This window comes from Oncorhynchus gorbuscha, linkage group LG10 (genome assembly GCF_021184085.1).
Source record: "Oncorhynchus gorbuscha isolate QuinsamMale2020 ecotype Even-year linkage group LG10, OgorEven_v1.0, whole genome shotgun sequence".
Taxonomy (NCBI): Eukaryota; Metazoa; Chordata; class Actinopteri; order Salmoniformes; family Salmonidae; genus Oncorhynchus; species Oncorhynchus gorbuscha.
Window position 1 is genome coordinate 70,176,673 of NC_060182.1, and position 14,451 is coordinate 70,191,123.

Below are 14,451 nucleotides of genomic sequence, written 5' to 3' on the forward strand. Positions count from 1 at the left end.
TATGACATCCAGTGGAACAGTCACTTTACAATAGTGCATCTAAATCTTAAAGGGGGGAGGGAATACTTATCCTATCCTAGGTATTCCTTAAAGAGGTGGGGTTTCAGGTGTCTCCGGAAGGTGGTGATTGACTCCGCTGTCCTGGCGTCGTGAGGGAGTTTGTTCCACCATTGGGGGGCCAGAGCAGCGAACAGTTTTGACTGGGCTGAGCGGGAGCTGTACTTCCTCAGTGGTAGGGAGGCGAGCAGGCCAGAGGTGGATGAACGCAGTGCCCTTGTTTGGGTGTAGGGCCTGATCAGAGCCTGGAGGTACTGAGGTGCCGTTCCCCTCACAGCTCCGTAGGCAAGCACCATGGTCTTGTAGCGGATGCGAGCTTCAACTGGAAGCCAGTGGAGAGAACGGAGGAGCGGGGTGACGTGAGAGAACTTGGGAAGGTTGAACACCAGACGGGCTGCGGCGTTCTGGATGAGTTGAAGGGGTTTAATGGCACAGGCAGGGAGCCCAGCCAACAGCGAGTTGCAGTAATCCAGACGGGAGATGACAAGTGCCTGGATTAGGACCTGCGCCGCTTCCTGTGTGAGGCAGGGTCGTACTCTGCGGATGTTGTAGAGCATGAACCTACAGGAACGGGCCACCGCCTTGATGTTGGTTGAGAACGACAGGGTGTTGTCCAGGATCACACCAAGGTTCTTAGCGCTCTGGGAGGAGGACACAATGGAGTTGTCAACCGTGATGGCGAGATCATGGAACGGGCAGTCCTTCCCGGGAGGAAGAGCAGCTCCGTCTTGCCGAGGTTCAGCTTGAGGTGGTGATCCGTCATCCACACTGATATGTCTGCCAGACATGCAGAGATGCGATTCGCCACCTGGTCGTCAGAAGGGGGAAAGGAGAAGATTAGTTGTGTGTCGTCTGCATAGCAATGATAGGAGAGACCATGTGAGGTTATGACAGAGCCAAGTGACTTGGTGTATAGCGAGAATAGGAGAGGGCCTAGAACAGAGCCCTGGGGACACCAGTGGTGAGAGCGCGTGGTGAGGAGACAGATTCTCGCCACGCCACCTGGTAGGAGCGACCTGTCAGGTAGGACGCAATCCAAGCGTGAGCCGCGCCGGAGATGCCCAACTCGGAGAGGGTGGAGAGGAGGATCTGATGGTTCACAGTATCGAAGGCAGCCGATAGATCTAGAAGGATGAGAGCAGAGGAGAGAGAGTTAGCTTTAGCAGTGCGGAGCGCCTCCGTGATACAGAGGAGAGCAGTCTCAGTTGAATGACTAGTCTTGAAACCTGACTGATTTGGATCAAGAAGGTCATTCAGAGAGAGATAGCGGGAGAGCTGGCCAAGGACGGCACGTTCAAGAGTTTTGGAGAGAAAAGAAAGAAGGGATACTGGTCTGTAATTGTTGACATCGGAGGGATCGAGTGTAGGTTTTTTCAGAAGGGGTGCAACTCTCGCTCTCTTGAAGACGGAAGGGACGTAGCCAGCGGTCAGTGATGAGTTGATGAGCGAGGTGAGGTAAGGGAGGAGGTCTCCGGAAATGGTCTGGAGAAGAGGGGAGGGGATAGGGTCAAGCGGGCAGGTTGTTGGGCGGCCGGCCGTCACAAGACGCGAGATTTCATCTGGAGAGAGAGGGGAGAAAGAGGTCAGAGCACAGGGTAGGGCAGTGTGAGCAGAACCAGCGGTGTCGTTTGACTTAGCAAACGAGGATCGGATGTCGTCGACCTTCTTTTCAAAATGGTTGATGAAGTCGTCTGCAGAGAGGGGGGAAGGGGAGGAGGATTCAGGAGGCAGGAGAAGGTGGCAAAGAGCTTCCTAGGGTTAGAGGCAGATGCTTGGAATTTTCCGTGGTAGAAAGTGGCTTTAGCAGCAGAGACAGAGGAGGAAAATGTAGAGAGGAGGGAGTGAAAGGATGCAGGGAGGCGAGTTTTCCTCCATTTCCGCTCGGCTGCCCGGAGCCCTGTTCTGTGAGCTCGCAATGAGTCATCGAGCCGCGGGAGGGGAGGACCGAGCCGGCCTGGAGGATAGGGGACATAGAGAGTCAAAGGATGCAGAGAGGGAGGAGAGGAGGGTTGAGGAGGCAGAATCAGGAGATAGGTTGGAGAAGGTTTGAGCGGAGGGAAGAGATGATAGGATGGAAGAGGAGAGAGTAGCGGGGGAGAGAGAGCGAAGGTTGGGACGGCGCGATACCATCCGAGCAGGGGCAGTGTGGGAGGTGTTGGATGAGAGCGAGAGGGAAAAGGATACAAGGTAGTGGTCGGAGACTTGGAGGGGAGTTGCAATGAGGTTAGTGGAAGAACAGCATCTAGTAAAGATGAGGTCGAGCGTATTGCCTGCCTTGTGAGTAGGGGGGGAGGGTGAGAGGGTGAGGTCAAAAGAGGAGAGGAGTGGAAAGAAGGAGGCAGAGAGGAATGAGTCAAAGGTAGACGTGGGGAGGTTAAAGTCGCCCAGAACTGTGAGAGGTGAGCCGTCCTCAGGAAAGGAGCTTATCAAGGCATCAAGCTCATTGATGAACTCTCCGAGGGAACCTGGAGGGCGATAAATGATAAGGATGTTAAGCTTGAAAGGGCTGGTAACTGTGACAGCATGGAATTCAAAGGAGGCGATAGACAGATGGGTAAGGGGAGAAAGAGAGAATGACCACTTGGGAGAGATGAGGATCCCGGTGCCACCACCCCGCTGACCAGAAGCTCTCGGGGTGTGCGAGAACACGTGGGCGGACGAAGAGAGAGCAGTAGGAGTAGCAGTGTTGTCTGTGGTGATCCATGTTTCCGTTAGTGCCAAGAAGTCGAGGGACTGGAGGGAGGCATAGGCTGAGATGAACTCTGCCTTGTTGACCGCAGATCGGCAATTCCAGAGGCTACCGGAGACCTGGAACTCCACGTGGGTCGTGCGCGCTGGGACCACCAGATTAGGGTGGCCGCGGCCACGCGGTGTGGAGCGTTTGTATGGTCTGTGCAGAGAGGAGAGAACAGGGATAAACAGACACATAGTTAACAGGCTACAGAAGAGGCTACGCTAATGCAAAGGAGATTGGAATGACAAGTGGACTTACACGTCTCGAATGTTCAGAAAGTTAAGCTACGTAGCAAGAATCTTATTGACTAAAATGATTAAAATGATACAGTACTGCTGAAGTGCTTGTAGTGTCGTGCCAATGTTCTTCCTTTTCAAACGCTAAGAAAGTCCTTTTAGTGAAACATCACATTAAATATGTTCTTCGGAGTCTCTCCTCAGGGGTCTGGCCGACACTAGGAAGCAGAAGATGCCAGCTGCATAAGATGGAGTCCCGTCAGAAGAAGGAGAAGCAGAAGAGCGAGCGCATCCTGAAGACCTTCCAACACCCCCCGCAGCTCATGGTCATGTCCCCGGGGGGCACCAAGGAGGACTCCAGTGGCCCCCAGCACTTCTCTGCCACCCCACTGAACTCCTGGCACCACATCATCATGTCCAACAGCAGCCGCTACTCCGTCACCAACCTGAGCAGGGAACGCATCCACCTTCCCATGCCCAGGAGCAGGACCCACCACAGGCCAACCAGCTCCCCCACCATGTGCTCCTACTCCCAGCCCAAGCTGACGGAAGACTCCACGCTAGCCCCAATCTAAACCCTGTTATGCAATTTTACAGAGAAATCACTGGCTTCTACATACAGTCCATGCATTACACATATAACCATAAAATATACATTCCTCCAGTATACATAACCACGTTTCAGGCCAACTTTATGAATCAACTGGGGAAATTATAATACCACACCATTATGACATCCCTGCACTAAAAATATCCTAGCAGTTAGAACCAACAAGTCTGAATCATAACCACCTCGACTACTCCAGAATGACTTCCACTCTGTTTGTCTTAGCTCTCCTGAGAACCACCTTGGCCTTTGGGGTACGTGTGATGTGATTCTGGTGCATCTCTCTCATACTAACTGATGCCTATAGAAGTGACTAGTTTATTTGCCTTCTTCTCAGCCTGTAGGCCCGTGGAGCGAGAGCAATGGGACAGAGGATGGAGGTGGGAAGTGCTCCTGTGAGGCCTTCCTGCCCGGCTCCACCTTCCCAGTGGGAGAGCTGGTCCTCCTGGAAGAGATGGCTATGCAGATCAACCACAAGCTGGAGATGGAAATGAGCAAGGTACACCAGTATGGAGTCACATAGATGGTTATAATGGTGGTTATAATGGCCTATCACTCTCTGACACACTATACACCATACATCCTATCATCAAATCACATTTTATTTGTCACGTGCGCGGAATACAACAGCTAGACGTTACCGTGAAATGCTTACCTAAGAGCCCTTTCCCAACAATGCAGAGTTTTAAAAAGTAAGAATAATTTGCAAAAATGAAATGGTAACACAATAAAAGAACAATAAGGAGATTATATACAAGGAGTACCATCGTAGACCTATAGCTAAGCTATAAAGATTGAGCAATAAGCACGGCTTCTGATGACCTACTCTTTCCTTAACAGTAGATCAGTTTGCCTATTATAATATGACTTATACAGTCATTTGTATTTAAAATATCCCTCCCCTCCAGTTCGAGACATATGAGAGCAAGCTGAGAGTGTAGGCAGAGAGGATAGTGAACCTGACAGTACTGGTGGAGCTGATGGAGGAGAACCCTGACGCCTACAGGAGGTGAAGGTGCAGATCAAACAGTTGGAGGCTCTGATACAGGAGCTCCTGGGCTCCATACAAACCTCCACTATCGCCTTTGAGTCTCTGCACCAGCAGGTAACTATCCGAAGACTGTCCCCAACAACTCATCTGGCCACGATGCAGCTATAAACAATGAACATGTCTACTTTTCACTTCAGACATGTATCTTTTGAAGGACTTAAACTTATGGTTGTTTATCTGTGTTCTCACAGATCTCCTCCATGGTGGTGGTCGTGACCAAGCTGGAGAGATACAATAAGAACCTGGTGTTGGTGACCCGTCGTGAGTACATCAATATACAGCTCAAACTGGAGGAGTGTGAGAAGCGCCACAATGAGATCTTCAACCCCAACATCGGTAAGTCTAAGACTACTTTTATGGTCTCCTTTATGGTCTATCTATGCACAATCACTTCACCCCTACCTTCATGTACAAATTACCTCAACTAACCTGTACCCCCGCACACTGACTCGGTACCGGTACCCCTTGTATATAGCCTCGTTATTGTTATGTTATTGTGTTACTTTCTATTATTTGCATTTCACGGTAAGGTCTACACTTGTTGTATTCGGCGCATGTGACAAATAAAGTTTGATTTGATTTTGAATTGATGGTGATACACACCCGCCTCATGCCAAAACATTTGTAGACCATTGCATCTTTGATGTCACTGACTTTACCCTCTTTTCTCAGGGTCCTGAGAGCACAGAGGTATAACCAGAGGCAGCAAGCCCATTGTCAGTCAACTGAATGCCCACTTGAATGCTGGCTTCAAATGGGGAGGCTGGGGGAAAGATTCTAAGCCTGTGCATGGTTCTGAATTTTAATACTGGTACTCTGGCTATAGTGGTGCCTCAATTGTTGACATGAGATTTTACAGTAGCTATAAAAATCCTATTTTGAGAACTCCATTTAAACACCAAAGCTTGTCAAGTAGCTGGTATGGAACTGGTAACAACTTCATTGTTCGTGATAACACCCTGTATTATCAATTGAACAATCCATTTAACATGGCCAAACTGAATTTTACTACTATGAACTATGAGTACAGGGTCATTGCAAAGGCTAGCACCAGATTCTCGTATAGTCACTCACCCAATCAGAACCTAGACTATGCTGCTGATGAGAATGGGCTGTGGGTGACCTATGCTACAGAGGAATCCAAGGGTAAAATGATCATTGCTAAAATTCATGAGCCATCATTTGGTATAGAGGAGTTGTGGGAAACCAGTGTGTACAAACCATCTGTGAGCAATGCCTTCATGGTGTGTGGAGTCTTCTATGCTGTCTGAACAGTTGACATTCACTATGAGGAAATATTTTATACTTATGACACCAAGATAAAACAAGAGAGCTACATGAGTATTCCATTTGAGCGGTTCCAGGACAAGTATGTCAACCTGGACTTACAACCCCACTGATCAGAAACTCTACATGTACAACGATGGCTACTATGTCAACTATCATCTCTGGTTTGACAACCAGGCCACTGTAAACACAGCACACCCCTTGGTCAAATAAAAGGCCTATTGTGGCATATTGAAACTCGTTATACTCAAGTCAGATTTAATCTCTTTTGTAGTTGCTCTGATTATATAGAATATCCGGGCTCATGCTCATCGTGTTGATTTGAAATAAATGGCTTAAGCATTCTCGTTGTGTTCAAGGGTTTACCTTTGATATTCCATCTGAAATAGTACTGTCTTCATTGTATTAAAGTATTATGATTCCGTCAGTCTTCAGTCTACATCAGCATCTGTATAATGAGGTGTATACTATACCCCAGATTCAGCCAAATGGAGGTCAGTTGTGGCTAATAAGCATGATTCTGTGTATCTCATATAAAATACTTTAATTGAGTCCCTTATGCTGATAATAAACTCGGTGTCAAACATAAAGTCAGATGCCAATACATTTTCTGTCTCTAGACTGTCTTGTTAATCTTCATGTAGGCCTACTGTAGGTACTAAACAGTCTCACTCACCAACATCACAGAGGGGGTTTGTGATACTGTTTTAGAGGAGAATCTCTCTCAATATGCAGCCCATTGTTAGGAATTAATGAACAGTAACACACTTCATTCCTGAGAATACTAAATGACTTAAATGTAAATGTACTTGATATCTAAACATATAGAAAATAAAACTTGTACAATATAATGTGACATTTTGCAAGGATTGGCTACTGCATAGTCTTGAAAGAACAACATTTGTCTGTTCCTTGTCTAAAAAAATACTATGGTAAAACCATGTTGAACACAGACCCAATCCTCTTTGGCATCTGGCCATTTATTTTGTTAGCAATACAGTATGGATTCGAACTATGGAAAGTGGCTTAAGTGTTAACTATGTAAACGTAGTTTGTGTACAGGTGTGCGATTCAGTCTGTATCGCCGAAGCATCGCAGATGATCCGAATCCCGATCGAGCCGACATATGCAGCCCGTGAATGCATTCTCTGGGACAGCAGAAACATTTGCTTTATTAATTGTCAATCACATTATAACGCAGATCTTCAGCACCTATACTTCTTACCAGCATAATCTAAAGTCTCAGGTGGAGAAAAAACGTTAGCATAATACTTGTGGAATTGTGTGATGGAACTTGCTAGGCTATATCATTGGAATAAGGATGAAAATACTTTATTATACTATGCTTATCTCAACATATAATATCCTGCCACATTGTTGATGACTAATAGTAAGATCCATTTATGTAGTTGATAATATCAGGTGCCATCTACCATATGCCATCAATAACATGTCTTCATAACTGAAAAAACTGTCCATATGCCCTGTTTCTCATGCACTCCATGTCCACAGAATTATTGTGATCAATAAAATTATGAGACAGATTTAAAAAATTGTACTTGAGTATTTTATTACAAGCGAACAAGGATGTCTGCATATAATTCCTAAAGATTTGAAGGTAGTCTCTTAAGAAACTGCAGTAATTATGGGAAGAAGCAAGATGTTTCTCATTAGCTGATAGGAGCGAGTCTTTAAAAACCCAGAACAGATGGACAAGGACCCACACCAGAACACTGGATACAAGATGGTTCTGTTTCTAGTGCTCCTGCCTCTCCTTTGCCCTGCAGTGGCTTGGCTGTTAAGGGACTCTCATTTTCTCCTTCCACTAAACCTTGACAGTAAGAGATACTTCCAAAGAGTGCTAGTTTACTACTTGAGTGAGCCACCACTGAAGTTCAGTCCAAACTTGTATTTTCCTCCAGCCAATGGAGGACTGGGACTCTGGAAATGTGACTGCAAATGTAGGTGAGTTGGGGCAATGTCTTAGTCATGTGTTTCTTCCTGACATCCCCTTCCCTGCCGACCATGTGGAACACGTGCAGCAAGTCACCAAGGATCTAATGCTGGAAGTGGGAATCCAGATAAAATCATTTACTGTTGTATTGTAATGAACACCCTGAGGTTTGAGCCCCCTGAACAGGATTGAATCAATATTGCATTTACACACCAGGTTGTTGAGTGATCTTAACAGTGGCCTACTCCAGTTTATGAAACATGTAAAACCTTGGGGGGGGGGGGATGCTTGTGTATATTTAACCGAGACCTCATTCACAGTATACCCTACTAGATATCTTACACCGGAACTACTACCTGTGTCTCTCTTGCAGCTGGACAGTTACAAGGGCAGGATTGTGATCTATTTGGCTGAGTTAAGCAACCTGACTATGCGAGTGGAGGTTGTGGAGAGCGGCCCTGATAAGTACATCCGACTGGATTTCGAGCTTCTCAGGATCGAGAAGAGAGAGTTTGAATTGTTGGTGACACAGCTGAAGGAATCCCTCAACTCCTCCTCACCTATGTTCGACAGCCTATACACTGAGGTAAATGGGTGACAGGTAGACAGACATAGCAGAATGACTATTAATGACGGTCATTGGCATTATAAATAAGTGACAGCTAATATCATGCGGAAGAAAGAGGAATGTTGCTATATGGAACAAATGACCTATTTGTCCTTTGTACACATGCATCCATAGATTCACAATATGAGCCTGATTGTGAACCAGCTGGAGAGCTATGACAAGAGTAACCTGGAGGTGATCTGTATTGAGTTTGGAAAACTGCAGAAGAAGCTGGAGGAGTGCCAGAAGAACCAAGAGGAGGGGACAAACCCAGGTATTGATAAGAAGCCTCTGTGATGGTAGCATTGTTAACGTATTGTATCATTATTTCAAAGCCAGTAGTTTGTGGATTTGTTTGTCTTATATATTATTAATAGCTATTTATGTTTCCTCCCAGGCTCCTGCAACCATAAAGGCATTGCCAGTGTAGGGAAGCCAGTGATCAGCCAACTGAATGCGAACTTGAATGCGGGTTACAGATTTGGGGGGTGATGGAAGGCTCAAAACCCAATCGTGGCTTTGAATCAATGTATTGGTATGGTGCCTATAGCAGTGCCTCAGTGCATGACTTTTATCTTTACTCCGGCTATCAAAATCTGGTTTTAAGGAATTAATTTAAACAACAACTTGCCAAATGGATAGCAGGGTACCGGCAACAATTACATTGTTCATGGTAACACCCTGTGTTACTAGAAAAACAGCCCATGGCTAAACTGAATTTGACCACCTCCAAATATGACGACAGAGTAATTAAAAAGGCCAGTGCAACATTCTCATACAGTTACTCAGCCAATCAGAACATGAGAATGATGAAAATGGGCTATGGGTAACCTATGCCACTGATGAATCCAAGGGTAAAACGGTCATTGTGTCACGCTCTGACCTTAGAGATCCTTTTCATTCTCTATTTTGCTTAGGTCAGCGGATGACTAGGGTGGGTAATCTAGTTTTCCTATTTATTTGTTTGGACTGGTATGGTTCCCAATCAGAGGCAGCTGTCTATCGTTGTCTCTGATTGGGGAACATACTTAGGCAGCCTTTTTCCCACCTTAGTTTGTGGGATCTTGATTTTGTTTAGTTGCTGTGTAGCCTGCAGAACTTTACGGACGTTTTGTATTTTGTTGTTTTTCGGTGTTCATTTGAATAAAAGTAATATGTTCGCCTACCACGCTGCACCTTGGTCTCCTCATTCAAACAACGAACGTAACAGAAGATCCCACCACAAACGGACCAAGCAGCGTTCACAGCCCAGCCTGGTACGACCTGTGCCGGCTCCACGCACCAGGCCTCCAGTGCGCCTCCGCAGTCCGGAGCCTCCTGTGAGGGTTCCCAGTCCGAAGCCTCCAGTGATGATCCATGGCCTAAAGCCTCCAGTGATGATCCATGGCCCGAAGCTTCCAGTGATGATCCATGGCCCAAAGCCTCCAGTGATGATTCATGGCACGAAGCCCACAGTGATGATCCGTGGCCCAGAGCCTTCAGTGATGATCCATGGCACGAAGCCTGTAGTGATGATCTGTGGCCCAGAGCCTGCAGTGATGATCCATGGCCCGGAGACTGCAGTGATGATCTGTGGTCAGGAGCCTGCAGTGATGATCCATGTCCCGAAGCCTCCAGTGATGACCCAAGGCCCGGCGCCTCCAGTGATGATCCATGACTGGATGCCTCCAGTGATAATCCATGGTGCGGAGCCTCCAGCGAGGGTTCCCAGTCCGGAGCCTCCAGCGTCAGTTCCCAGTCCGGAGCCTCCAGCGACGGTTCCCAGTCCGGAGTCCCCGGCGACAATCTACGGTCCGGAGTCCCCGGCGATGATCCATGGTTTGATTCCTCCGGCGATGATTCACGGTCCGGAGCTTCCGGTGACGATCTCCACACCAGAGGTGCCACCGAAGTTGGCGGGGCCACGAGCGGAGCGGGGTCTGCGTCCCGCACCGGAGCCGGCACCGAGGGTAGATGCCCACCCGGACCCTCCCCTATAGGTTCATGTTTGTGGCCGGAATCCGCACCTTTTGGGAGGGGATCTTGATTTTGTATAGTTGCTGTGTAGCCTGCAGAACTTTCCAGTCGTTTTGTATTTTGTCGTTTTGCGGTGTTCATTTGAATAAAAGTAAGATGTTAGCCTACCACGCTGCACCTTGTTCTCCTCATTCAAATGACGAACGTAACACATTGTCAAAGTAAACGAGGTTGAATTTGGCATAGAGGAGCTGTGAAATATCAATGTGTACAAAGCGTTGGTAGGCAATGCCTTCATGGTGTGTGTGGTTCTCTATGCTACCAGACCAGTAGATGTTTACACAGAGGAGATCTTTTACTCTTATGACATCAAAACAGAGCAAGAGAACTACCATTTGAGAAGTTCCAGGATGAATATATAAACCTGCACTAAACCCTATTGACCAGAAACTCTCCATGTACAACAAGGGCTACTATGTGTCTTATAGTGTCACGTTTAGCAAAAACTTGAGCCTCCCTCTGGTCTATCGTATTGTGACTGAAATGACTCTCCGACAGCATGGGGCTTTGACTGAATAAATACTCATTACTTTGTCCGATGCACTGACTTGCATTCAAAACTCATGTCCCTTGAATTTCTGAAATAAAATCTAACTGAAGCATTGAATCTGTTTGTGTTGTAGTTCAGTTCATTTGAAGTTGAATTGAAAATTAAAATGTTCATTATTACCATAATGATTAAAATACCCAGCCAACTGTGTCAGATTCCCTCCCATTACCTAAGGCAGTCCAATGAGAAAGAGAAAGGGTGCAGTATCCCACCCCTTATTTTTTAGTAGAATATGAGTCATCCCCAGTATTTATTTAACCTTTATTTAACTAGGCAAGTCAGTTAAGAATAAATTCTTATTTTCAATGACAGCCTAGGAACAGTGGGTTAACTGCCTGTTCAGGGGCAGAACGACAGATTTGCACCATGTCGGGGGTTTGAACTTGCAACCTTCCGGTTACTTGTCCAACACTCTAACCACTAGGCTACCCTGCCACCCCAGTATGATATCAGACCCCTCCCTCCCTAGCTTTGGGCTGGGCTGTGGTTTACTCTCTCACACCCTCTCTCATTTCCCCTTCCCAGCTCTCCTCCTTAGGCTCAGGCTGGGGCTTCCGCCTTGCTCCTCTGTAAGCAAGCCCTCCCCTGGGGTGGCCCTCCTCTTTGTTCTCCAGCGAGAGTCTGGGTCCAACTGTTACCGAGGACCAAATCAGAGCAGATTAGACTAAGCAGGCAGGGTGAGGCCACATAGCATCCATTCACTGCATGTACAACAATGAACCATGCACATTGTTTTATTCTTACGGTTTCAGGTCATTGTTATACAAATCCATTGACTAATTAAAATGTGGATACAACATTATACTGTAATAAATGGCCAAATCTATCTGAAATAGAAAAAAGGTCTGAGAACAACAGCAAGACAAAAACAGAACAGAACCGGATATTTTTTATAACTAAGCCAAGATAGACAACAGTCTGTCGTTTTCAAGGGCAACAAATGAGCCATAGTGGGCAGAACACACAAGGAGGGGGCAGAACCAAGCACGAGTGAGCGAGATCCCATTGGTGTTTTAGCATAATCTGCATATTTCCGTTAAGAAACGCCTACTCTCGGAAGTGCGCGTGTGCAATAACTCGATTCGCTTTTGGTTTTGCACTCCTTCTAAACAACGCGATTTTTAAAAACTTTTGCAAAGGCCAAAGTGTACAAACCGTAGTCCACTCTGTTCATAACATATTGTAGTTTTGCTAAAAGAAAACAGTATTGAATGTCGGCCAAAATCCATCTCGTTCCATCTTCTCCTACTGCGCGCCAGTGCTTCACGTTTATACATCCAGTAAAATATCTGTCTCGTTGTTCTATCTGACAGCTCCATCTCTTTAAATATAGCATCTGTCAGGATGAGACGGGGGAAGTTAAGGCCTCGTGGCTAATGGTACCACCAAACATAATGTCAAGCCAATAGGCAGCCTCGCTAAGCTCTCCTCCTCTTCCTGATATCTGTGCAGAGGGAGGCTGCTGAGGACGAAGGCTGCTGCTGGAGCAGTGGGTCTAGGGGGCATGCTCTGATCACATCAGGTAGGATATATGTGTGCATGTGTTGTCTGTCGTGTGGCGATCAAGATGAATGTATGATGCAAGCATGTCTATCCATTGCAGACAAACAAATGGGATTATTGTATTGTTAATATTGTGTATTCTGGTTTGTCTCTACACGGACAATGCTTGTCGTTAGTATCAAGGATATTGGTGCATGTAACATGGAAATACTGCAGGGGGCGGACTGATTCTCAACAGACACACTATGACTTCTCCTCATTAGACTGTATGAGGAATGATAGAGTGTATGTGAGTGGGATACAAAACTAACCCCATGTCACAATGATAGACAATGGTAAGGCATCAGCACATTTTCATAGTGCACTTGTGTGGAATGCTAAGAGCTACTATGATTGCAATACATTAGCATTTATAAATCCTCTGACAGGGATCTGCCCACAGCGTTCGTACAGTAATATGTACCCACAGGGCAAAGACGTCGATATTTCAACGTCTAGTTTTGATTTACATTTGGTTCAGTAGTCAACTAACGTAAATTCAATGATAAATAAACAACAACAAACATCACTGTCATTGGATTTAAGTTAAAAGTTTGGTGGGAAAAAAAGAAGACAAAATGCCCTTAGGTTGATTATTTTTTCCAAATCTATTCAGTTTTCCACGTTAATTCAACATAAACACAGATTTGTTTTGAGATAAAATGTAAATAAATGTTTTGCAAATGTATTAAAAATTAAACAGAAATACCTTGTTTACATAAGTATTCAGACCCTTTGCTATGAGACTCAAAATTGAGCTCAGGTGCATCCTGTTTCCATTGATCATCCTTGAGGTGTTTTGACAACTTGATTTGAGTCCACCTGTGGTAAATTCAATTGATTGGGCATGATTTGGAAAGACACACACCTGTCTATATAAGGTCCCAAAGTTGGCAGTGCATGTCAGAGCAAAAACCAAGCCATGAGGTTGAAATAATTATCTGTAGAGTTTTGAGACAGGATTGTCTTGAGGCACAGATCTGGGTAAGGGTACCAAAACATTTCTGCAGCATTGAAGTTCCCCAATAACACAGTGGCCTCCATCATTTTTAAATAGAAAAAGTTTGGAACCACCAAGACTCTTCCTAAGGCTGGCCACCCGGCCAAACTGAGCAATCAAGGGATAAGGGCTTTGGTCAGGGAGGTGACCAAGAACCCAATGGTTACTCTGACAGAGTTCCTCTGTGGAGATGGGAGAACCTTCCAGAAGGACAACTATTTCTGCAGCACTCCACCAGTCAGGCCTTATGGTAGAGTGGCCAGACGGAAGCCACCCCTCAGTAAAAGGCATATGACAGCCTGCTTGGAGTTTGCCAAAAGGTGCGTAAAGACTCTCAGACCATGTTAAACAAGATCGGCCTGAATGCCAAGCGTCACGTCTGGAGGAAACCTGGCACATCCCTACAATGAAGCATGGTGGTGGCAGCATCATGCTGTGTGCATGTTTTTCAGTGCCAGGGAGACTAGTCAGGATCGAGGCAAAGATGAACGGAGCAAAGTACAGAGATCCTTGATTAAAATCTGCTCCAGAGCGCTCAGGACCTCACTCTGGGGGCGAAGGTTCACCTTCCAACAGGACAACAACCCTAAGCACACAGTCAAGACAACGCAGGAGTGGCTTTGGGACAAGTCTTTGAATGTCCTTGAGTGGCCCAGCCAGAGCCTGGACTTGAACCCGATCGAATGTCTCTGGAGAGTCCTGAAAAAAGCAATGCTCCCCATCCAACCTGACCGAGCTTAAGAGGATCTGCAGAGAAAAATGGGAGAAACTCCCCAAATTCAGGTGTGCCAAGCTGGTAGCATCATACCC

The 14,451-nt window shown here is 46.2% G+C and overlaps 1 protein-coding gene and 1 pseudogene across 1 annotated transcript; both read left to right on the top strand.

Moving 5' to 3' along the window:
• Positions 1–3,749: 3,749 nt before the first annotated feature.
• Positions 3,750–6,558, top strand: LOC124045264 (olfactomedin-4-like). Its single transcript, XM_046364551.1, has 4 exons — positions 3,750–3,888; positions 3,972–4,133; positions 4,877–5,021; positions 5,358–6,558. The coding sequence occupies exons 1-4, from the start codon at positions 3,835–3,837 to the stop codon at positions 5,363–5,365; spliced, it is 369 nt and encodes a 122-aa protein (XP_046220507.1). The 5' UTR covers positions 3,750–3,834; the 3' UTR covers positions 5,366–6,558.
• Positions 5,675–11,672, top strand: LOC124046930 (annotated as a pseudogene).
• The last annotated feature ends 2,779 nt before the right edge of the window (positions 11,673–14,451 follow it).

Bases quoted from the DNA above. Each gene is read 5' to 3' on its own strand.
- LOC124045264 (XM_046364551.1), top strand. From the start codon at position 3,835: ATGACTTCCACTCTGTTTGTCTTAGCTCTCCTGAGAACCACCTTGGCC. The intron at 3,889-3,971 runs GTACGTGTGATG...CCTTCTTCTCAG, and splicing joins GAACCACCTTGGCCTTTGGG to CCTGTAGGCCCGTGGAGCGA. The intron at 4,134-4,876 runs GTACACCAGTAT...GTGTTCTCACAG, and splicing joins TGGAGATGGAAATGAGCAAG to ATCTCCTCCATGGTGGTGGT.